This window comes from Podarcis cretensis (assembly GCF_951804945.1).
Source record: "Podarcis cretensis genome assembly, chromosome: 5".
Lineage (NCBI taxonomy): Eukaryota > Metazoa > Chordata > Lepidosauria > Squamata > Lacertidae > Podarcis > Podarcis cretensis.
The window spans coordinates 57,162,237-57,186,404 of record NC_137174.1 but is presented as its reverse complement, the minus strand read 5'-3'; the positions used below and the strand labels follow the sequence as shown (position 1 = coordinate 57,186,404).

At 45.0% G+C, this 24,168-nt stretch overlaps 1 protein-coding gene across 4 annotated transcripts in view; it reads left to right on the top strand.

Annotated features, from left to right (window-relative positions):
- Nucleotides 1-19,014, top strand: part of SFXN2 (sideroflexin 2) — a 28,289-nt gene extending 9,275 nt beyond the window's left edge. For all 4 annotated transcript variants that reach the window (XM_079977493.1, XM_079977496.1, XM_079977494.1 and 1 more), the window contains exons 5-13: nucleotides 3,078-3,176; nucleotides 4,034-4,109; nucleotides 4,535-4,620; nucleotides 9,059-9,119; nucleotides 11,754-11,820; nucleotides 13,180-13,229; nucleotides 14,727-14,776; nucleotides 15,123-15,170; nucleotides 16,348-19,014. In XM_079977493.1, the coding sequence (XP_079833619.1) occupies nucleotides 3,078-3,176; nucleotides 4,034-4,109; nucleotides 4,535-4,620; nucleotides 9,059-9,119; nucleotides 11,754-11,820; nucleotides 13,180-13,229; nucleotides 14,727-14,776; nucleotides 15,123-15,170; nucleotides 16,348-16,447 (637 nt within the window). In that variant the 3' untranslated portion in view covers nucleotides 16,448-19,014. The remainder of the gene's footprint in view (nucleotides 1-3,077; nucleotides 3,177-4,033; nucleotides 4,110-4,534; nucleotides 4,621-9,058; nucleotides 9,120-11,753; nucleotides 11,821-13,179; nucleotides 13,230-14,726; nucleotides 14,777-15,122; nucleotides 15,171-16,347) is intronic.
- The last annotated feature ends 5,154 nt before the right edge of the window (nucleotides 19,015-24,168 follow it).

The following is a 24,168-nucleotide window of genomic DNA, read 5'->3' as shown; positions in this document are numbered from 1 at the left end:
CAGAACAAAGTTGGCCGTTCGCCAAGCCTCCCCCCAAAAGCGCTGTGGGAGCCCGGCATCAAACAAAAGAGCTGCGGACATCTCCCCTAGAGTCCTGTTCCGTCTTTCCGCAATCCCATTCTGTTGGGGAGAGTGCGGAGAGGTCAATCTGTGTTGAATCCCCTTTTTGCGGAAGAAACTTTGCAGTGCAGACCCGGTGAACTCCCCACCGCGATCGCTCTGAAAGCTTTGCACCCGTGTGGAAAACTGCAGTTCCACAGCCGCAATCCAGTCTTTAATTAGTGGTGCAGCCTCACTTTTGTGTTGGATCGTGAAGGTCCAAGAGTTCCGAGTATGGTCATCAATCAGAACCAGCGCATATTTGGCTCCGCCCAAACTGGTCACAGACATGGGACCTGACAAATCTGCATGAATTAATTGAAAAGCCCTAGTGGTCACCCTTTCAGACCTTGGGTATGTGCACGTTTTTACCTTTGCAGACTTGCACGCTCTGCAATCTAGAAACTTAGCACAAGGTTTCATTTTGCACCCTTGCGTACACTCTGGGATCTTCTTCACTGACCCCCAGGACACGTGAGCCATGCGTCGGTGCCATAAGTGAGCACACGCATCATGAACTGGAAAGTTGGCACACTGTGCTTGAGCCACCTCCGTGTCACCTGTACCTGCAAAAGAAGCATTTATCACAAACAACCTGTCTTTACATTCAACGCTGACTAGGTGCTGTCCATTCTTAGAAATAGAACACTTATTGTTCTCAAAACACACTTTGTAGTTTTCAGCAAGAAGGGCGCTGACAGACAGCAACGCGCAAGACAGTCCTGGAACAACAAAAGCCTGGATTGCATCCTGTAAGAAAGAACAAAACAGTGAGCCAGTCTGCGTGAGTGCGTGTTTAGTCCCATCTGCTAAACACACAGTCTTCCCAGAAGTTACAGAGGTGCAGTTCTCCAGGAATCCTGCAGATGGCACTAAGTGATGCGAAGCTCCACTGTCTATAACAAAAGTCAGCACAGCATCCTGTTGACAACTCTTGACAGTAGCCATAGAGGCTGACAAATGTTTACATTCAGTGTCTCTGCCAGCTGCCTTCGGCTTGCCTTTCCCACGCTTTGAAGAAGAGCTCTTTATCTGGTTGCTACGGGAGACGGCCTTCGGCTGTTCCTGTGCCTCGACTGGACAGTCTCTCACCAGATGGGAGGGGGAGCCACAGCGATAACAGCGACGGGAAGCAAAAGCTCTCACAGTCTCCCCTCCGGCTCTTCCTGCATTCCCTGCACCCCCACCTTTGGGAGCACAGCCTGGGCCTGGAGCTTTCCCCCCGGCTCTCTGTCTGCGGGATTCTTCATCGCAGAGGCGTCCCGCCACATAATCAAGATTTAATTGGTCGGCCGGCATCGCTTCCAAGGTCAAACACAACGTCTCATAGCTCCTGTCCAATGAGCTCAAAAGAATGTACACTTTGAGCTCCTCAGAGAGAGGGACCTGTAGCTGCCGGAGCCTGTTGAACGCTGCCAGCATCTGGGTTATATGCTCCTGCATTGACCCCCCCGGCTGAAGCTTCAACTCAAAAAGGCTCCTGGTAGTATGGATTTTGGCCCCAGCCGTTGTTCTCTGGTGGACACGCTCCAAAGCGTCCCAGACGGCTTTCGCAGTGGTCAAACCATCAACATGAGGGAGCTGGGATGAGTCCAGGGCAAGGATTAAAAGCCCATAGGTCCTCTGGTCCCTTCTCAGTGCTGTAGCTGCCTGCACTCTGGCTGCCTCATCAGCACCAGCAGCTGCTGGGGTAGGTTCACGTTGAACACAGCCCCACAGGCCTTTCCCTGTGAGCCACGCCCGTGCTCTTCTTGACCAGTCCTCCCAATTTTGCTGATTTAATCTCTCAAAGGGGACATTGAAACTCTCCTGGAGTTCTGCCATCTCCTCCCCCGGTCCCCCCTTGGGGCTGTGGAGTACTCACGCGTACTAAACCGGCTCCGAGGATAGGCTTCTGGCGTCCCTTTGCAGCACACAGCTTGCAGCCAGCCTCCCTGCTTTCTCCCAGGCAGAGCAGGTCTTTTTTCTTCCGGCAGCAAAAACAGCAGCGTCTCACTTTTTACAGCCTTTGTAAGCACACAGCATTCCAAACAGGCTCTCCACCGGACATCAAAGCAGCTTCCTCTAATTGCAATTACCGTCCATAACCTCTTAGATGATTTATTGCTCAGATAAGCCCTGCTGTCCAGCCCACTTCGGCTGCGCAGCTCTGCTGGACTTCAAAGGCCACATTCCAAAGGCTCTGAGCAAAAATAACGCAGAGTTTACGCAGCAGCAAGAGAAAACTGCAAAAACTTCTTCAGAGCTTTCTTCAGTGTGCTAAAATAAAGTCCACTCAGGATATTAGCAGCTAGAAGCAGTTTATTTACAGCAGACTATCCATTATCTATCACAGCGAACAGCATCGTGAAAACACGTCCTCTCTCCTCAAAAGCGAAAGTAGAGGAAAAGAACAAAGACTGGAGACTCTCGGACATGACGTAGAATCTCCCCCCTCCCAACAGTGGGCAGTGCGTACACTCTGAGCTGTTTTAACCCTGTAAGCTCAGGTTATCCTCACATTTTGAAATCTGTTCCTTATCGTGCCTGCGCTATTTTCTCCCCATTTTTATTCCTGTTCTAGATCAGTCTTCAAGAGTTGCTGTCAGGTGCTACATTAACAGTGAAATGTTTTTCAGGCAATTAATCCTTAGCACTGTGCACCTGCTATTTTATTGCAGAAATTAGTAGCAGACACTAATTGTAACTAAGGCTGCAATCCTAATCCCACTTGCGTGTGAGCAGGAGGCATTGAATTAAATAAGATTTCCTTCTGAGTAGACACAGGTAGGATTAAACTGTAAAGGAGACTTCCGAGAGGATTTGAACACAGGCAGAGTCTATGCATGGGCTGAGCAGACAGACAGTGCACTCACAAAGTCATATCTGTGTGCAGCCAGTGCTTTTAAAACACTAAGCCCCAAACCATGGTGTAGCTCAGCCGAACAACCAGGAGCCTGCACGTTTGCATCTTTTTTCTCTCACTCCCTTGTCTACAGGACAGTTCCAGCTGTAGTTTTCTGGCAGTGGGTGAATCAGTCTTTCAATGCCATTGTGAACTACACCAACCGGAATGCTGCCAGCCCCATCTCCCTCAAGTGAGTACCTGTTTAGGGTTACCTGATGGCATGAGGTAGGATTCACCTAACCAACCCCATCAACAGAAGGCCTTCCACACAGCGGTGCTTCCCCCCACTCTCTTCCCCTGTACAACCCCTGGAATTGTCTCTGGGAAATGGACAGGAGAATTTCCTGAATAGCATGCAAGGAAGGAGGGGGATGAATCCATCTGGAGAGCAGGTGGAACAACTGGAAGTGAGCAACACTGAATTTCACACAGTCTTTTAGCATGTCAGGCTTGTTGTCTGGCTTAAGCTAGGATTTGCTCTATCAGCTTGAATAGTTTGACTACATTGGCAGGAAGCGCCCTCTGGGGAAATCGGATGATGCAGGCAAATTGCTATGCATCCATTTATCATAGTAACCCTATCAAGTTGATAGGGTACTTGGCACTTCTGAAACGGGCTCCAGTGAACAGAGCATGGTGGTACTTTTGGAGTGGCAGAATCAAAGACCCCATTTCTTATTGCCCCTATATGTGATGTGATATAGCTTATTCACATGGATGGCTTAACTTCTGACTGTATGATGGTAGATTTTTACCCGGCTGAAGTGGGGAAGAGGCTGTTGTTAGGCAACTTGATGCTCTGTCTACAGCAATAGACTTCATGGTGGTTCTGTTTCCCCTCCCATTGGATCACCAGAGCTAGAGTTGGAAAGATTCTTGATGTCTTGTGTCTATTGGAGAGCCAACAGTGTAGGGATGACAGGTAGTGAAGAAGCCTGCCACAGTAAGACCACACTGGTGGTGTGGAGGAGTCCCTCTGTTGCACAATTCATGAACTGAGATGGACTGTCTATGGACCTAACCTGTTTACCCTTTGGATGATTCCAGGCAAATTGGAGTTGCTTATTTCACTGCTACCAGCACCGCCTTGGCAACTGCCGTAGGACTCAACCTTTACACCAAGGTATCATAGGAAAATGCTTCGTTCTTCTAACCACAAAGGGGCAGCAAGGCTGCAGGCGGGGAGGCAATCTGGCATCTTCTTCCAGTGTCTTTGGAGCTGTGGAAGTGTGATTGTCTGCTTCTTATGCATCAGTCTTGGGAACTGTACAATGGGATAGTGGGAAGGCCCACCATCCTGGACGAAGCTTATTTTGGCTGTGAGATGTTTCCCTCCCTTCCTCCCTTCCTTGGCTTCAGTTGTTGCACAGTGTTATTGTAAGCAGATGTGTATTCATTATAAGAATTTGGGGGAAGTGGAATAACTCTTGGTATTAGGCATACAGTGCCTATGGTATCCATAGCATAGGCACGGTGTCCCTCCTGAAAACACACACAGAGTTCTGAAGATCTGGTCCTCCTCCTAATTGCACTCCTGTCTCCTTGCAGAGAGCACCATCCCTTGTGGCACGCTGGGTCCCCTTTGCAGCAGTAGCTGCTGCCAACTGCGTCAACATCCCCTTGATGAGGCAGCAGTAAGTCTCTAGGTAGAGCTCAAGTGGCCTTTTAAGGTGGGAGGGGTGAAGGGGCGAGCTGTAATGTCATGATGCTGTGCTCTGCTTGCCATCCACAGCCCAGGCCTTTGCTTCAAAGAAGGAATTCTGCTTTACCTAGCAGTAAAGGCATTTACCTGGGAATAAGGACACCTGAGTTCTCCCCGCTCCTCCAGTATCTAATAATAACTCACTTTCTCACTCATACAGCTGCTTTCCAAAGTCACTGCTGATAGCAGAAGAGGTAGCAGGGTAAACAAACCAGAAAGGAAGCTCCATTTCCTTCCCAAAGTGTATTTACTTCTCTGGAGCTGATTGGACCTCCATTTTAACTACTAGTCTTAAAACTCTGGGCATTAGGTATCTAAACACAGACACATTGAGTGCTGAGCCAAAAACATGATGGGTGGGACAATTTTTGTTGATGAAAACACAAACTGATTTCATATAGTGTGTGATGGAGTATGTCCTAAGATGTGGCTTGTTGTTCTTTCAACATCCTACTATTTTTCACCTTTTGCACTACATTTCCGTGTGTGTGTGTGCGTGTGTGTGTTTTTAACCTTCAGACACAAGTTTATACTCATTGAAGAGCTATAAGCTTTTGCATGATAGGTGTGGACAGTAGTCTTACACTGTTGCTCTTCCACTGTTGAAATGGTTTCCTGTCTCCCCGGACAGTAAACTTGCATCATTCCACTTACTTCCTATACATTTTGCTAATATTGTATAACTTCCCTTATCCTCAGCTGAACTTGCATATGTTATGACCCTACAAACCAGTTTCTTTGCAGCAGCATCCCAAGGTCCCTTGCTCCCTGCCCTGCTTTTTGTGTGTGTGTGTAAATTAATTAGATTCATAAATTCTCTATATAGGTGCAGTTTCACAAATTCAGCATTTATTAAAAAACAACAGCAAGCCCTAAACATGAGCCACAGTCCCTGGAGGAAGAAGCATGCACATATATAGAACATGTGCAGAGGTTAGGTACCCAGACACAAATGCAACATAAGTGCTGTCTAGATGCATCCTTAAAGCAAAATGCAGAAAAATGACAGCTAATTATGTGGATTTGGCTGGTTGGTTCTAACTTATTCTATGGAAAATCCAGTACTACTGCCATTTTCACCTCTGCTCACATTTTTCCAGCCCACAATCCCGTATACTACAATACTCTGTTTTCTTTGTTCACTTAGAAAATAAACAGTTGGAATAGTTTAAAACACAATGTCAATTAGTATTATTTACCAGTTGTTAAAATGAGAGCACAAACCAGAGTCGAATACAATTTTAATGTATTGCCTAAGGACTAAGTCAGCAGGTTAATTGAGGCATCAGTGATTCAGAGACAAATGGGAAAAATCAGTTCTACTAGGCTGAATGCTCATTGCTCTTTATTTTGGATTTGATGAGGTAATCATCATACTCTGGTTACACAAAATATAAATCAGATTTTCCCCATGATTGCCTTTTTATTTTTATGTACAACCAGTGATGGTTAAAGGGAAATAACTTGGCTTGCAATGAACTTAATTGCCATGTGAATGAGATTTCAGCAGCCACCCTTAGTGACATGGGTAAAAACAGTAAATTAGACACATGAAATACACAGCACAGGGCATGCAGAACCAACCTGCCCAGAATAAAGAAATGCAATGATGGACATTAAAACAAGTGGGTAGGCCCCAGGTAGAATGCATACAGATGTCAAACCTTAAGATTACAGAAATATGTTAAAATTCTGCTCTGCTTACTGCTGGTTACGCAGTTGTGGTGGGGTTTTTAATGGCTGTGCAGTGTGCTACAAAGAGAGATAATCTATTCCTGCTCACAGCCACAACCATCAGGCATCCATTTCAAACACAGCCCCTTCTTGGCTCTCTGTGTCACCAGAATACTTTGAAACCCCAGCTCCATTCTGCCTCTGTCTGCAAAAATGAAATGGGCTCACAGTAATGCTTGAGATATCACCTTCTTATTGAGCCAGAAACTAGTTGCAAGATGTTTTCCATGGCTTTTGTTGATAGATTTCCCCCCTAAATCAAGGGAAAATGTTGCAGTGATAGGCCTCATTCAAATAGAGGCAACTTTTTAAAAAAAGGAACTATGAACATAGTGGATAAGAACTTTGTCCAGCCATTTAATTTGCTGGAGGGGGTGCTAGTTGCAGTAGTACAAATGCTCCCTTTAGTTTTCCAGATGTGTTCTGTCTTCCATATAAATATTCGGATGAATATTTGGAATAAATCAATTTATTACGGAAATCCCATGGCTCTTTGGAGATATGTATGCAGGTTTTTTCTTAATGGCGGCCACTAGGCGGCAGCAGTGCACCATCAAATTGGTTTCAGATGCTTCGTTGTCTTGTGAGATACACCATCTCAGCAATAGGATGCTCCTCATACTGATGAAGCACAGTAGCCTGCAAGGGATTTAAGAGTTTTTAGAGTATATTACCATGAGGCCCTGCAATGTTCTGTGAGCAGATTTTTCCTAATTCATTAGTGAAAAACGGAGCCATGGGTTTCCAAAACGAGAAAGCATATCAACACAAAACAAGCCATGTGATTGGGAGGAAGATGAAGTGAGGGTTCAGATCATGCCCTGCAGCAGGCTCAAGTAACTCCACAAACACACATTAAGTGCCACAGTTGTTTGGGAGTAGTTCTGGGGAGTGGAATATGCTGAGGGGGGGGGGGGAAGAGTCAAATGTGGGTAGGCCTCTATCCCTTTTCACTTTCTCTTCCACCCTCTTTTCTCTTTGCCCAGCGGGGTAGGGAAGTTGCAGGACCTACCTTGCCTTTTACAGTGGTACCTCGAGTTACAAACGCCTCAGGTTACAAACTCCGCTAACCTGGAAGAGTTACCTCGAGTTGAGAACTTTGCCCCAGGATGAGAACGGAAATCGTGTGGCGGCGGTGCAGCGGCAGCAAGAGGCCCCATTAATGAAAGCAGTTAAGAACAGTTTCAAGTTAAGAATGGACCTCCGGAACGAATTAAGTTCGTAACTAGAGGTACCACTGTATATAGAACCCCACGAACTTGAGCGAGCTACAAATGGAGGCTTGGGGGACATGTGTACACTCAGAACTAATGAACCAGAGAGCCTCTGGGTACGTGTGCAGCTTAAGAATTTGTTTTTGGTACCTGAGCTAAGCTCATACTCCTTTCATACACAAACATGCCCGTTGCAGCTTTCTGCCTCAAGTTTTGTTTATTTCAGCAACTTAATTTAGAAGGGGTGAGTGGATTTCTTGCTGTTTGGAGCTGGGACTCACTTGCTGATCTGCTGCAAGTTGACCGTAGCTGTGCCAGTCGATTCTGACTGTCCTATAACCAACTCTAATGCCTCCCCACCAGGGATGGAGGAAGGGGTGTGTGGTGGGGGCGGATCGCCCTGGGTGCCTTCGCTGAGGGGGCTGACATTTGGCACGACTCCCAAGCCTACCCCCAGCCGTCGGGGGAAGGGGGGAGCTGTACCACTTTGCCAGTGGCATTCCTCCCTTCCCCTTCATTTTGACAGCTGGGGAAGGCTTGGGAGTCACAGGCAGGCAGCACGCTGAATGTCTGCCATCGGTGGCTCGCTCCGCCCCCAGCTGCAGGGTGCGCATGCCGCTCTCTGCACCCAAGCGGCTATCCTGTGCCTGGAAGGGCACCCTCCGCGCCCCACCCACCTTGGGAGTGCGCCCATTCTGGGCAGCGCAGTCAAATGCTCCGCCGCTGCTCCCCACCACCACCCTTAGGTCATTTTAAGATAATGGTGGCTTAGGGTTTTCTTGGGATTGGGAATCTGGGTCCTTTTGCTGTTCTAGGCATCCCCTCATGTTTCATTTATTTATTTTTATGTATTTATTAAATTGATATACCACCCTTCAACTGAGGATCACAGGCTCATTTGAAATATAAAAACAGGAAATATGTAAAATAATGGCAGACAAAATAATACCCCCTATGTTTAAATTAGCCAAATTAATTGGCTTAATTAGCCAATGGCCTGGGAGAAAAGGAATGTTTTTGCCTGGTGCCTAACAATATATAATTATGTCATAATTTCATGACATAATCAGAGAGCCTCAGACTGTCTGAATCAGACAGAGTCGGTGTCTATTGTTTGCACATACATAAAAAAGTGAAATGTGATGTTCTGAGGATCCACACGTAACAGCGTCTTGCTGTTGTTGTTGTTTCCATCTCCTGTGTTCTCTTTGAGCTGTTCTTCAAGGCTCTCTCTTTCGGTGCTGTGAGGATCATGAGAATGAAGGCTGAATGTCCTGACCAAAGCAGGGGAGTTTGTTGTGCAGAGGGAAGGAAGAAGCATGCTTCAGATGCTGAGCGTTGTGGTCTCAAAAGTGTGGGTGTTCTAAAGTTCAGCAGAGTCGGTCGCAATGTCTGAGATGGTGTGTTTGTGTTCACATTTAGGGAACTCATAAATGGGATCACAGTGACTGATGAGAACAACAACCCTCTGGGCAAGTCCAAGGTAAGTAGGTTTGGAGTTTGGAGATGTAGCATCATCATTGCTGTGTTTGGAGGAACAAAGCATTTGGAATTTGTCTTGCCTGTTTGGCTGACAGCCAAAGGAATTGAGAGACCTGGATATGCAGGCACTTCAGGTTTTAAAATGCTGCCCTTTTTGTGTACTTGTGATCTCCCCATCCTAAGGAGGATTTGGGAGTCAGGCACAATATCAGCATTTGGGGGAGAGAGAAGAAAGGGCAACAGGGAGTTGTGAAAAGATGAAAGCTACTGTTATGTCCTAAAACTGGGCTTCTGGAACCTCTGGCCCCAGGCCTAATTAGGCCTGCCAGACCTCTGCATTTTGCCTCTCAGGCCGCTGCACCCAAGCCATGCCTACCTGTTCTACACCTGTTGTGTTATATGGCATCAGATGTGGGGCAGCCAATGACCTGACTCAGCCAAAATTATTAGTGTCTGCAAAGCACTCTGCAAGACCCGACTGCTGGCTGATGGCTGAGTCTTGCTGTGCCCCTTTCAAAGTGCTCCAAAAGATAGCACTTTTGCAAGGGGCTTTGCCTACATGTCGATCATGGCCAGCAAGAGGTGGAAGAGAGAGCAGTCTGACCTGCTAGCCGGATCCAGATCCCCACCTCTGACTTTGAGTAGGCAGGGGGAACCTGCAGCTCTCTGGATGTTGCTGAATTCCCAACCTGCATCAGCTTCAACCAGCATGGCTATTTATCAGGCATAATGGAAACTGTAGTCCAGCAACATCCGGAGGGCCACAGGTTCTCCATCCTTGCCTTAAAGATTTATTTGTGTGCATGTCCAATAAACTTTCATAGGCCATAACCTTTCATCAGGTGATATTCTTGGGGAAGTGATGGCTGCTTCAGATAAGTGACTTTTGGCATCCCAAGAAAACCAAACCTATCTATCTTGTGGAGTTGGGGTGGTGGTCACTGGCTTGCACTACTGCCTGCTTATGATTTTAAGGGTTCTTGCTTTAAGCTTCTAATCTGCCTTCCGACCCCGAGAGCTGGAGCCGCACTCAAAAATTGCTTTAGCAGGGAACAAGATATGTTTCAGCTTGCATTGGCACACACCATGCATTCTTCATGACACAGATGTCTAAAGAAAGAACCCAGAATGCAGATGCTATGCAGATTCTTTGTAGGTAGCATTGGACGCTTTGCTATTCCCAGTTCTGCTACAAATAAAGCCCAAGCGGCATATTTTCATATCTCTTGCTCTGCCGAAACACGAAGCTTGTTGACCTTCAGATAATACTTTCTAAAAGAAACATCCTTAGAGAACAGGCCCCTACTTGCAGTCTGAAATCTGGCACAGGGAAAACAATGGAGACAAGGGTAAATAGGGGGAGGACGTGCAGTGATTTCAGTTCGTTACAGCATTCGGACAACATTCTTCAGCTGGAACTCTGGTGAGACAATGTAAGCCCAGGCAAGAGATGACCAGGGCATAGTTCAGTTTTTGCTGAGATGCCAGAGAGGAAGGGCTGTGTTTCTGCAGTGTTGTAAATCAGGGGTGGGTAACACCCCTTTGCCAAGGGCCACATTCCCCCGGGAAGATCAGTGGGGGTGGGAGTGTCACGTGCAGTTAGGGGGCAAATGTAGTCCTTCTCTCCTTCCCTCTCTTTCTGCCAACCCCTTTTTCTCTTCCTTCTTGTTCAGCGAGCTGCTGGAGCAGGGTCAGATCACTTGCTTCCATTGCTTCATCCGTATGAGCTTCTTCCTTCTCTCTCCCACCAAGGGCTGCAGTTTCCCAACCTCTCTTGTAAAAGGGAGAAGTGACATGAGCTGGCTATAGACTGAATATGAGGAACAAAAGAGAGAGACGTGCCCATCGTTATCTCCCAGTGTAACAGAACAGACAGTGCTGCTGTTGGTGTGGATCCAAAGAGAGAACAGATTGGAATGAAAGTTCAGAAGTTTGGTGTTGCACATGTTGAGCTTGAGATGACAATGATGGATCCCGAAAGAAATATAAGTGACTTGGGCAGCAGTGTGGGATTTGATGAGGTCACCCAAAGGTCATGTGTCAAGAAGAGCCGAGGGCCAAGAGCAGAGTCCTGTAGGGCACCAACAGAGAGAGGGAAGGCAGAAGATGGGCTTGCCACTGCAGCAGGAGTGGGGGACCTGTGGATGTTGCTGGCCTACATCTTCCATCATCCCTGACCATTGGTCATGCTGGCTGGGGCAGATAGGATCTAGTCCAACAAAATCTGGAGGGCCACAGGTTCCGCCTTCCTGTCCCATGGGAACATCAAGGTGCACTGGAGCATTTACGATACGATATCTTTATTGTCATTGTCCCTTGCGGAACAATGAAATTGAAATTTGTATTTGTATTTGAATTTGTAGCTGATCCTCTTGCTGTTGGAGCCATGTTTAATGTATTCTTATTTTCAGTCAGAGGGTTGTGCTTTCTCTGTAGTCCTTCATTTCCCGTCCTTACCTATCCTTTCTCAAAATTTAATAGCCATGAAAGTGCCCTTCTGAGTGTTGGAGACAGACTAAAACCAAGAAGTCTCCAGCCCAGGCATTTCCACTCATTGCCTGATGCCAGCCATTCTGAGATGATTGGTCCTCTGTGTGTGTCATCATTTGAAGAACAACATGACTCTTTCTTTCAGAGAGCTGCGATCAAGGGGATAACTCAGGTGGTGGTTTCCCGCGTCGCCATGGCTGCTCCTGGCATGAGTAAGGCAAAGCCTTTGAACTATAGCTTGGCAAGTAGATTATGGGATGGGCACCAAAGATGACACATGGATTATTAATGTAAGGTAGCTTCAGCTGAGGATGAGGAGGAGGATAGGTATGAAGTTTTACCTCCAGTCAATGATCTCTCCTAAGAAGCAGACCAAACTATGGTCTGCAAGCTCCACTCAGGAAGATTGTAGAACACTTGAGAACACCTGTACCTTGGCCCTATACTCAATTTCCCTCATTGTCCGCCCCAGCTAATTTGTTCTGATCCAGCTGATTGGGGCCATTTTTACTGAACGGACCTAGAGCTTGTCCTGTATTTTGTTTTACTTTCATAACACTGCATTGGTGTAGTGTACTAATTTTCCCCTATAATTTTACCAGTTCAGGGGCCAATGGTACTTGTTTTGATAATGATTGGGGGGGGGGGTATTTAAGTGAACTGCCACAATTCGCAATTGGTCCTCGAGTGTGGGTAGTAGCGAAATTGAGAACCACTGCTCTAGTGAGTAATATTGTGGGCTTTTGAAACTGTATTTCATCTGGCTCTTGCTATGGTGTTCAGAAAGCAAACTGCTCTAATGCAGAAGAGAGTCATTATGCTAAGACCCCTCCACCCACCCCCCAATGAAGTCTCTATAATAAGGCCTGTCTCTACCTCGGGAAATCTGAGTAATCCCCTTCCCCATTCCCCTCATCTGTATCTTACAAGCCTAAAGCCTTCTGAGCATGTGGCTGTGCACTGTTTGCTTATTGCACTGCAGGGCTAGGCTGAGGAAGAGCTTTTAAAACTAGTTGTACATGGAAATTTATTCCTCATACTTTAATAGATGGTGTGTGCTAAGAAGTCGCCACTGGAGGAACCTTGCCATCTTTATCTGTTTGGGCATTCTGATGTGGCTAAGTCCTCCTGGACTCCCAACATAAAAGCACTTCAAACCAGAAGAGGTTTGTTGCAGAGTGCTTGAAATATCTTCAGTGCCATAAGCATTTGGACGTGTATTGATTATAAACCATTTAAAGTGCTGTTAATAGGAGCACCTGCAAATGTGGTGATGAGCTGCTCAGTGAAGACGCTATTGCCCACTGTTCGTTTGTTTTGGGTTTTTGCATCTTGCATGCCATTAGTTCCCTTGAGCCAGGATACATGGGCATTATCAAGAAAGAAGAGTCCTCCTGGGTGGACTCTAGGGAGAGATATTTTGTGTCTGTGTGGCTTCTTAAAGTCAGGCTGTTCCACTGCTGAAGTTTACATAGCATGCATACATGGAGTGGCAGAGAAGCGGGGGAGGGAAGGCTCTTTAATATCCCACATCTCTTCTTAGTATAAACCAATGCTCTCTTTTTCTCCAGTTTTGTTGCCCATCATAATGGAGAGACTAGAAAAATATCCTTTCATGAAGGTAAGTAGCTCTAGAAGTATACCTTAACACCATTTTCTGCCCTCTGTATGGAAAATGAGTACCATTTTCCCAATTTAAAAGGGGATAGGACGGATCCGCAAAACTATTGGCTGATTGGCTTGCTGGCCATCTTCTCAAAGCTATATGCACAGTATCACCTTCAAAAATTATCAGACTGGTTGCAAAATAACATTATTCATGAATAACAAGCAGGATTCAGAGGAAGACACAGCACCATTGATGAATGTTTTACTCTGAACCATATTGTAAGGAAATAAACTAAGAACATTAAGAATAATCTTTATGTAACCTTTATTGATCTTTCTGCTGCATTCAACTCTATTAATTGAAACCGACTGTGGAAGGAAGTTCAGATTGCTAACCCTGACTGCAGACTTCTGCTATTGATCCAAGAACTATACAGCAATACAGAAATGAGGATCAGAGATGGTATAAATGACTGGTGCTTTTAAAATGTCTTGAGGAGTGAAGCAAGTTGCATTCTGGCTTCCACTCTTTTAAATTTTTATGATAATGATCGGTTGCCATATTTAGCCAATGCAAACTCCCTCTCTCCAGTAATTAGAAATAGAAAGCTCTCAATATTGATGTATGCAGATGATTTAGTTCTCCTCTCTCTTTCTCGATTGGGCCTCAAAAATCTCTTGGAGGTGTTCGTACTATAAACAGGAAAGCCTATCTATAAATTCCTCTAAGATCAAGATTATGATTTTTTGCAAACACAGTTGTAGGTATAAATGGTGCTTAGATCAGCAAACTGTAGAACAAACTTGCTCATTTATATACCAAGGTATAGTCTTTAGTGAAACCCTCTCTTGGATGTGGCATATGGAAGCAATGAAAGTCTTGGAAGGGCCAAGAGAAAATGGATCTAGTTGTAGCAGCACAGAAATAGGTTGAATAGCAGAAAAAGCTTGTTCACTATGAGATCTACTGGTCAGTGGAACAAGTTTCCACTGTAATGTGGTGGAGTTGCCAACCCACTTTTACAGTGAAGTGGGGTAACCTGTGTCAGATTGATTGATGCTAGAGAACCTTTAATCAGTTCAGGATGCTAGATTGGGTCTATGGTTATCGCATTCAACCTAAACAATGTCTGATTTCCCACAAGCCTCTATCCTATAGCTTGTCTGTTTGAATTTTACAAGGTTTTATCTCTTGGAACAGCTCTGTAAATTTAGCACTAGGGCAGACTGGCCGCCAAAACACTGAAGCCAAACCTAGCCACTTTCTGACTTCCATAGTATGTATTCAGCATTGTCAGATCCCAACAGAAAAGAGGGCATGGATGGGGAACATGTGGCTCTCTTGATGTTTGATGTACTATTGTCCCCATCATCTGTGACCATTGGCCATGCTTGCTGGGGCTGATAGGAGTTGGCACCCAACTTCAGCTGGAAGGCCATAGGTTCCCACCGTTGTACTAAGGTATGAAAGTTTGGTTTCTTACTTTCTTATCTGTTGCTTTCTTGGCAGAAAATTCAAGTTCTCCATGCTCCATTGCAAACGATACTTGTTGGAGGGTTGTAAGTATTATGTGTGTCATATTGCCTTCATGAGTACTAACCTAAGGCACAGACGGCAAAACTAAATGTGGTGGGTAATGGGTATGGTATAAAACAGCTCTTTAGATACCCACAAGAGACTTTACAGGTTACTTCTGTAGCACAACAGCTGTTGAGTGACCAGGTGATTTCAGATGAGGAAAAGCAATGGGGAGTAGCCAAGATGCAATACTAGCGTTTCTGTGTGAAAAATTCTTCCATGTGTATAGCCTCTCTCTTAGCAGTTTTGAAGGTGGAATAGCAATGCTGGGTTTGCTGTCTAGAAAAAATTGAACCTTATTTCTAACAGTCTGCCTTTGCCTTGTAGCCTTGTGTTCATGGTCCCGGTTGCCTGTGCACTCTTCCCACAACGAAGGTACAAGTCTTAGTCCTCTCTCTTTTCTTACATTCTCTTTGTTGACTTCCCTATATACAATTCTGGTATCTTCCTGGCTTGGGAGGGCAGCATTGCCACATGTCTTCAACCACATGTGCCTTCAGCTGATTGATATTTGCTCATCATTTTGTGAGCAGGCATAGTATAATTTAATAATTACCTCATCTTTCCCACACAGGAATGATTCATGTTGGTGTGTAGCCAAAATTGCAATTCACTCCTGTGCCATGTTTACTCTAAAATGAAATCCCACAAGTTCAATAGGACTGGCTTCCTAATTGGTGACACTGAATTTCCTTGAGAAAGAAGCCAGCAGAAGGATTCTGGACTAACTAAAGAGCTTCTCTGGCCTCTTAGCTTGGAGTGGGGGGCACTAAGTGTGTGGCTCTTTAATTCAGGGTGTTCCCTCTGCGCTTCCATACACAAGCAAAACTGTGGACTCTGTACATAACTATTTACTATTTACTATATTTACTATTTACTATAACATTTACTATGGCACTGGTTCCCAGACATTTTCTAAAGAAACGCACCCACAACATTTTGTCTTTGACTGGGACTTATGTGTCAGTTCCACTGAGGATGGGTTTTGCAGACAAGCCTTGCGATGCACACACATAATTATGGATTCTACCATGTGACCTAGTTTGCAAGAGAGCGTATTAAGTGATTCACTTAATACTGATTTCAATATCTGCCTCCATTTTTCTGTTCTCACTCTTCGGGAGAACAAAGCCAAAGGCAGTTTTGCTGCCAGCTTGAAATCCATGTTGCCTAGACTCTCCTCAGTGCTCTAGAAACGTGACACAAAGAGCCTGGCAGCAAGTGCAGCTGCAGACTGGCTCTCCTAAGCAAGCCTCTGCTTCATCAAACTGTTCAGTTAAAATTTACAGCTAGCACCAGGAAAGCCGATTGTGAATGGTTTCTTTACCCATAACAGGTGCGTAGCCAGTCCTTGTCCCACCTGCTAGACTACAGTTCTCTCTTCATTCCTTTAGGGGAAGATTAAGTGACTTGCCCAGAATTATAGAAAAGTAGTGCATGGCAGGGTACAAAATCTTACTTGACTTTTTTTGCACCTAATTGGCTCTCATTCCCATGTCACTATATACTAGGCAGCCTTGAGGACCAAGTCTTTTCTTCTTTTCCTTTCCAGCTCTATTGCCCTTTCGCATTTGGAGCCTGATCTCAGGCAATCGATTGTGGCCAGACATGGAGACAATGTGCCTTATGTCTATTTTAACAAGGGATTGTGAATGAAGCCTCTACCTCGGGAGCTGCCTGGACCTGCACTCGTGCTCTGCCTTTGAGCTTCCGAGAAGTGTCTTGTTAGCCATTGTGAGAAATGGGGTGCTGGGCTAGTTGGACCTTTGGCCTGATCCAGTCTGGCTGTTATGAAGCTCTTAGCTGTACAGCACTCCTCACAGGGATTTTTCCTCCACCTTCCCGGCCGTATTGTTCCTGCTCCGTTCTGATACGTTATCTGTGTTCTATGCAACTTTGGGATTTCCAACTGGGTGCCTCATTTTGTCTTTCCAAGGCAATCTCTGCTAAGCTTATCTTTGTCAAAATCTTTCTTGGTTCCTAAAGGGTACAAAACCTCCAAATAGATGTGAAATGGGGAAGTTACTGTGGGCTTCACACTGGATGACTCAAAATCAAAATATAGGTCTCTATCACTATGGTGTTGATTTGCTCATGTGCCTTCAGATGGACCAATTTCCTCTCCTTAATCATTAAGATAAATCATGTAAAGGTAGGTGACTTGGGGTCAGTGTAGGAAATTATCGTTTAAGCACACCCTGCAAAAGGTGGTCAACTTGTGACCTCCATGTGTTGTTAGATTCCAGCTCCCATCAGCTGTAGCCAGCATGACCAGCTGTCAGAGATGATGGGAGTCATAGTCCACCAGCATCTGGAAGGCTATAGGCCCAAACTCAAGTCAATCAAGAGAATGGGACTAGAATAATGTTTCTGCCACCACTGCTTTTCAAGAACCACTGTGGGACATATATTTTCTATGCATGCACAGATGGGCTATTGGGGAGAGAGGTGAATGTGAAACCTGTTTTCTTTTTTCATTTGGAAAGATGAGCCTATATGTTCTGCCTCCCCAGTATTCCTTTCCAGAGAAAAATAATATTCCACCAGCTCATGCAGTAGCAACCTAGTTCTCCCTGAGTACTTTCTAGGGGTGGTGAATTATTTTCAGCCCAAGCACTTAGAATCATAGAATTGTAGAGTTGGAAGAGGGACCCTGAGGATCAGTGCTGGAATATGCAGCTGTCCCATATGGGGATTTAATCCTACAACCTTGGTGTTATCAGGACCAAGCTCTAACCAACTGAACTGTCCACATTCCCTTCTGGTCAACCTGCTGGGGCCCACAGGCCAGTGGTGGGTGGAGCCAGAGATGAAAGTGGGCAGAGCAACAAATGTAAAGCACACCTTTTTACTATAGGCTAGGGTCTACACACACACAAACCTCCCCCCCCCCTCCAACCTCCATCCAGGCATGCAAGAGACAGTGTAAGAGTTCAATAACACATTCCAGACAGGCGAAAACACTCAAAGAAGGTGGGGAGCAGGGCAGGGCATGTGACCTGGGAAGATTCTCAAAGACCAGATAGAGATCCAGAGGGCTGCATTTGGCCCTTAGGCTTCGGGTTGTCCATCCCTTTGTCTGGCCTGTACCGCTTTAGAGTGTAGGTGAGTGTTCACATAACTGAATGCTTCTCTGTACAAAAAACACAAACACACCCACATACAGCACAGAAAAACAACATGAGTAGTGTAAGGCTAGAAAGGTCCCCAGAAGAACATACATTATGTGTGTTCCCCCACCTGTACTCTGAAGTAATTTCCAAACACAGGTTTGCCACTTTATTGAGAAGTGCAAGTTGCCCAGTTTGCTTAGGCTAGTATTAAGACTGACTCTAAATAGTTGACATTTCCCATGCTGATTCTTTGGCAGCACCCGGGGTTAACAGAAAAGCAGCTGTGGGGCCTACGTGCAGACACATGCTGTCCGTGCAGCTGGTTAAGGATGCAAATAGCACATATTTTCTACCTCTCCCAAACCAGGGTGTTGCACTATTCTGGAGACAACACACATCTGATGCTCCCACTCACTCAGGTGTAAGTTGAGCAGGTCCTTTACTGAAATCTTATGTCAGCCACATACTCACCAAGTGGCTTTAGGTGAGCCTTGGTCCTGCATCTCAGCCTTAGACCCCATCTCCAACCCATAGGTGATAATACTAACCAATCTTGAAGTTAACTGTTGTAATGATTATTGAGATAATGTATTCTGAACACTTGAAATGTGCTCTTTTTAAATAGTAAATACTTTCATTATGCAAATCAAGTTCTTGCATGCAGAAATTAGAATGCTTGATGGGCGGGAAGACACTCATGCAAGGTATTCATTTAAGGTACATGTGCCAAATTATGATGAGAGTCTGTCCCTTGTTGGTAGATATTTTAAGCAGCAATTTATTTTAAGGATCTGATTTGCCTTGCATTGAAAATGACTGTTTGAATCCAGGAGCTTACTGATTTTTATATGTGTTTTATTATTTTTATGTTAAATGTCGCCCAATTGTGTATGTTTATGCTGGTGCTAGCCAAAGTCTGCCATATTGGATGGCAAAGTATTGGAATATTTTTTGCTTTTTGCCATTCTTGGATTTGTTCAGGATGAACTGACATTCAGTGTTGCTTATTGGGTCAAGAAAAGCTCACGTCATTAAACCTGCCAGGGAAAGGCTTTGTTACATGTACAGGAAAGACTATAGAATAAAACACACTGCAATCTTAGAAACTGTCCCTGGCTCTTCTCTTGTAAACATTTGGAGCCATGAGTCCTTTCTGCTTGTGGTATTTATTCAGCTGTGTGGCTTAGGCTTCTGTAGACCCTACAAACCCATTAAGTTTACTGTGAGTCCCTCAGATGTCTTGGACTACAATTCCCATCCTCCATAGAATTGGCAAAAGCCTAATCTAAGCATTGGTGATAAGAACAAATATTTTTAAATTGCTGTTGCTCTCCTTGATACACACAGCCCAGGCATTCCATGATTAGAACTGGTGACATTAACGGAATCTTCAATGCAATTTTCTGAGTCATGCTTAATACTCTACTGCATTGGGATTTTAAAATGTTGGGGAACCCTGTGTAGATCCATAGCTGGGGCTTTCTGTAAAGCATGAGAAATCTTCCACTTTCCCAAGTAGTGAAATCTGCTGAGTGACAACATGGAAATCCCCATTGATTTTACTAGGGCTATTATTAGAGTCATTATCTTGGGCTGCTTGTGATATTGGAATGGAATAGATTGAACTGGTTGTGTAAAACAGGTGAGTGGGTTGTGGCAGGCATTTCCAGAAGGATGGTGAGGTGATGAGTGTTTCTGCCTCTACTCCAGAACATTTCCCAGCTGCATCTCCTGCAACCTTATTTTATTTTTACTTTACTTAAAGGTAAAGATAAAGGTACCCCTGACCGTTAGGTCCAGTCGCGAACGACTCTGGGGTTGCGCGCTCATCTCACTCTATTGGTCAAGGAAGCCGGCGTTTGGCCGCAGACAGCTTCCAGGTCATGTGGCCAGCATGACCAAGCCGCTTCTGGCTAACCAGAGCAGCGCACGGAAACACTGTTTACCTTCCCATTGGAGCAGTACCTATTCATCTACTTGCACTTGACGTGCTTTCGAACTGCTAGGTGGGCAGGAGCTGAGACCGAGCAACGGGAGCTCACCCCGTCGCAAGGGATTTGAACCGCCAACCTTCTGATCAGCAAGCCCTAGGCTCTGTGGTTTAGACCACAGTGCCACCTGCGTCCCTTTTACTTTAGTTTCCTTATTTTCAGCTACACCTCATGCAACCTTATTTTCCAGATGCTTTATGGACTCACTGTTGCTCCAGCTTTGTGCAGATGTCTGTTAGATATCCCTGTTGGTGTTTGAGGGAGGCCTGGGATCATAGACTGGGGACTCCCCAACCGTTTGTCATCTGTTCTAAACTCCAAGGTCAGCCGATCTCAGACCAAGTGCAAACTGATTTCCTTACTCAAACAAAAGTACTCCCCATCTATCTGACCCTCCACTGAGCTATACAGTTGGATCAAAGGTTAATTATAAGAGGGTCTGCTATCTGCAGCCTGGAGACCTCAGAAAAGGACAAACAAGATGGCTGCAACACTTCAGTGTACTAGATGGTAAATGCCATATATACCACTTGACAGCAGAGGTCATCATTTGCAGCATTGCAATTGTTTTCTGAGGAGCTGCTTGTATTTCTGCTCTACCTGCCAAATATGCTGTAGATCAGCAATTTTTAGAAGACAGAGCTGTACCTCAAGTCTCAATATTTACCTTGCATTGGCTTGACCGTTGGTCCACTCTGGCTGAATGTTGCAAGAGCTGATGTTCCCTAACTCTGGTAAACAACCTCCACCTCTCCCTGGCTTGATGGCTGAATTGCCTATCTGCTTCTCACTTCTCTTCCTGTCCCCCTTTTGTAATGAGTTGGTTCGCCCTCTCAGGTTTCCTGGATAGGTTTCAAATTCCACCTGACCTCACTGCCTCAAGTTTGCAATGTAGCTCAAGAGTTAAGTTTACTCCTGCTGCCCATCTTTCAAAAGGCTTATCCTTTATTTGAGTGCTCCCTTAAACATTTTTTGAGGCAGGCATAAAAAAGACACACCCCAAACCACTTTCCCTACAAGAATAATTACCACTGCATGCCCACATGGTATTGCACAGAAACCCTCATCGTATTCTATCCCTGATCCTTTTCAGATAAGTGGAAGTAGATCAGTCTCAATCCATACTAAGCAAAACACAAATAGAAGCCAACGGAAACTTCCCTCCTGGGGCAAACAGAATATTTTTCAATGGGATGGTAGCAGGGAGGAAGTAAAATGCTCCTCCATGTACACTGTGACTTTGATTTTGCTCGGAGGCCCTCACTGTGGCTATCTCATAATATTTGAAATGCATATTGGTTGCTTACATGCAATCAGCATCATGTACAGCTTGGTCTCGTGGTGCAGGGTCTAAAACACATAGCTTTGTTACCTGGGAAGGAACGGCATCTAAGGGGCTTCTAAGCAGCTTGCAGAGTCCCATTGATTGAATGATAAAGGAAGTAATTTAGACCCCTTTTGCCTCATAATTTTCAGAGCAGACAAAGTTGGGTATGGGAAGCAGCCTCATTGTCCCGCCCTCCTGGAAAGTGCTTCAGGTCATTTTGTTTTAAGGCTCTGTACGTGTGCACTGTACCTTTTAAAGCACATCCAAAACACATCATTTCCCCCTCAGAATTCTAGTTTACCCCTCAGAGTTAAAATTCCCAGGAACCCTTTGCAAAATAGTGCCAAGAACCCTTTGGGGGAATGTGCTTTAAATGCACTTTAAAGGTATAGGTTGCCTACCCACAAGGGTTCTCAATCTTGCCCATGGACAGTCCGGGAATCAGCATGTTTTTACATGAGTAGAATGTGTGCTTTTATTTAAAACGCATCTCTGGGTTATTTGTGGGGCATAGGAATTCATTCATATTTTTTGTCAAATTACCGGTATAGTCCGGCCCTCCACATGATCTGAGGGACGGTGGACTTTCCACTCACTAGACTGGGGCAAGGTGAGGAATTGTAGCCTTAGTTTTGCTTCTGGAGTACATTTTAGATTCACAAACCAAGCAGGTTCCATTTCACTTGGGCTGTGGGGGGGGGGGGCAGGGAGATCAGTTGACAGACAAAGCATTTCCTTTATTTTCTGGCTTCCTGCAAGTCAAACACAAGAGGTTTTTTGTTTCTCAAATAGTGCTGATTCCCGTAGGAAAAACACCCAGGCCAAACCAAACCAAGTCTGGCATTGTGCATACAAGCCATATCTGTACTCGTATCCAAAAGAGCTGCACAGCTTATCATTAACAAGATAGTACTTGAAACATACACAGTGTGTGCCAATTGTATTTCAAGCTGATGTGCCAATCTCTGGGCTACATGACGTTGATCAGATAGCTTGTTTACAGAAACTTGGCAAATACCAGTTTCATTGTCAGTAGCTGTAGATGACAGGAACGTTTCCTCAAGAACTGGAAGCTAAAGCAGGACAAATTCAATTATGCATCAACTGCAGGAATAAATGTGTAACTACTGAGTCATGTTGAGGAGGTGTCTCTATCCTTTGCACTCCTCTCAATCCCAATGCCCTTCTAAAGAATCAGGGAGTGGAATTACTAGTCTTGCATAGCTATATAGATGTATATCCCTATAAATGTGTTTTAAATCAAAGCAAGTGGGGATGGTGACATCATTCCACCAAGATGGTGGCTTAGACCATAATTCCCTGCTCCCCACAGATGAATCAGTTAATTTGACAGATCCTAGAATTTGATTTATGGGACATGGGTGCCGCTGTGGGTTAAACCACAGTGCCTAGGACTTGCCGATCAGAAGGTCGGCGGTTCAAATCCCTGCAACGGGGTGAGCGCGCGTTGCCTGGTCCCTGCTCCTGCCAACCTAGCAGTTCGAAAGCACGTCAAAGTGCAAGTACAGTGGTACCTCGGGTTACATACGCTTCAGGTTACACACTCCGCTAACCCAGAAATAGTGCTTCAGGTTAAGAACTTTGCTTCAGGATAAGAACAGAAATCGGGCTCTGGCGGCGCGGCAGCAGCAGGAGGCCTCATTAGCTAAAGTGGTGCTTCAGGTTAAGAACAGTTTCAGATCACATAAAAATGGGATCTGAGATCACATTTTGAAGCATGGGACGCTGCCTCAGTAATAGGCCCTTGAGGTAATAATGTGGGTTCTTCAATGGAGTAAAGGAACATTTATGTTGAATTTACGGCTGATATACTGGTTAAATTCAGGACTGATATAGTGGAAGACCGGTCAAAAGCATCAAAACTGCAATAAACTTAAAGGAACTGACATATTAAAAGATTGCAAAGTGAAGATCCTACGCTTGAAGCACAAAGTTGTTATTTGGGCCCTGTCAAAGGAGAAGCAAGAAGTCAGGTGGCAAACTGGTGGGCCTCGAGGTCAGTAATCTCCACAATATTCTTAGGGTGACATGGGGAGAAGGTTACTGTGGAGACCATAAAAAGCTTAATAGCATGGCTTAATGAACTGTTTCCTGGTTTACATTTATTACTGCAAGATATAGAGCAAGTCTGTAGAATACTTAACCCCAAGCTAAGAGAAGGAAAGATGCCCGGGGATCTGATAGTTGGTTTTTATACAATATGTGATGAAGAAAGAAGTCTTTAAAAAACAACAGCCAGAAGCTTGGAACCACTGGGAAGCACACAAGTCTTTATCAGGATTGGAGCCAAAACATGCTACAATGCAGAAAAAGCTTTAAACCCTACATTGAGCAACTGAGAAAAGCAGGACTGGGACACCACTGGAAATTCCCCTTTAAACTTATAGTCAGCTTTGATTACCTAGTCTCTTTACTCACAAAGAAGCAAACAAACTAAGGCTGTTTCTGGGTCTGAAACCAAATAGTGAAGACAATGAGTGAACGGGATGATTCCAGTTCTTTGGAAAATACCAAAGAAACCTTGATTCTGCTCAGACAAGCCATCACCTAATAGCCCTGCAATGGGGGTCAAATTCTAGGATCAGTCAAATTAACTAATTCATCTGTGGGGAGCAGGGAATTATGGTCTAGAGGTAAATTTCCCTTCCCAGATGAATAAGCTTGCATATGCTCATTATTGAAAACCTGGTGATTTTAAACACAGTGCAACTTGTAAAAGCATGATTTAAAAAAAGAAAATCACTTATACTAAGAACGAAATAGAAAACCATATAGAGGCATGAACTGATAAATTACCGTATTTTTTGCTCTATAAGACTCACTTTTTCCCTCCTAAAAAGTAAGGAGAAATGTGTGTGCGTTTTATGGAGCAAATGCAGGCTGCGCAGCTATCCCAGAAGCCAGAACAGCGATCCCTCTTC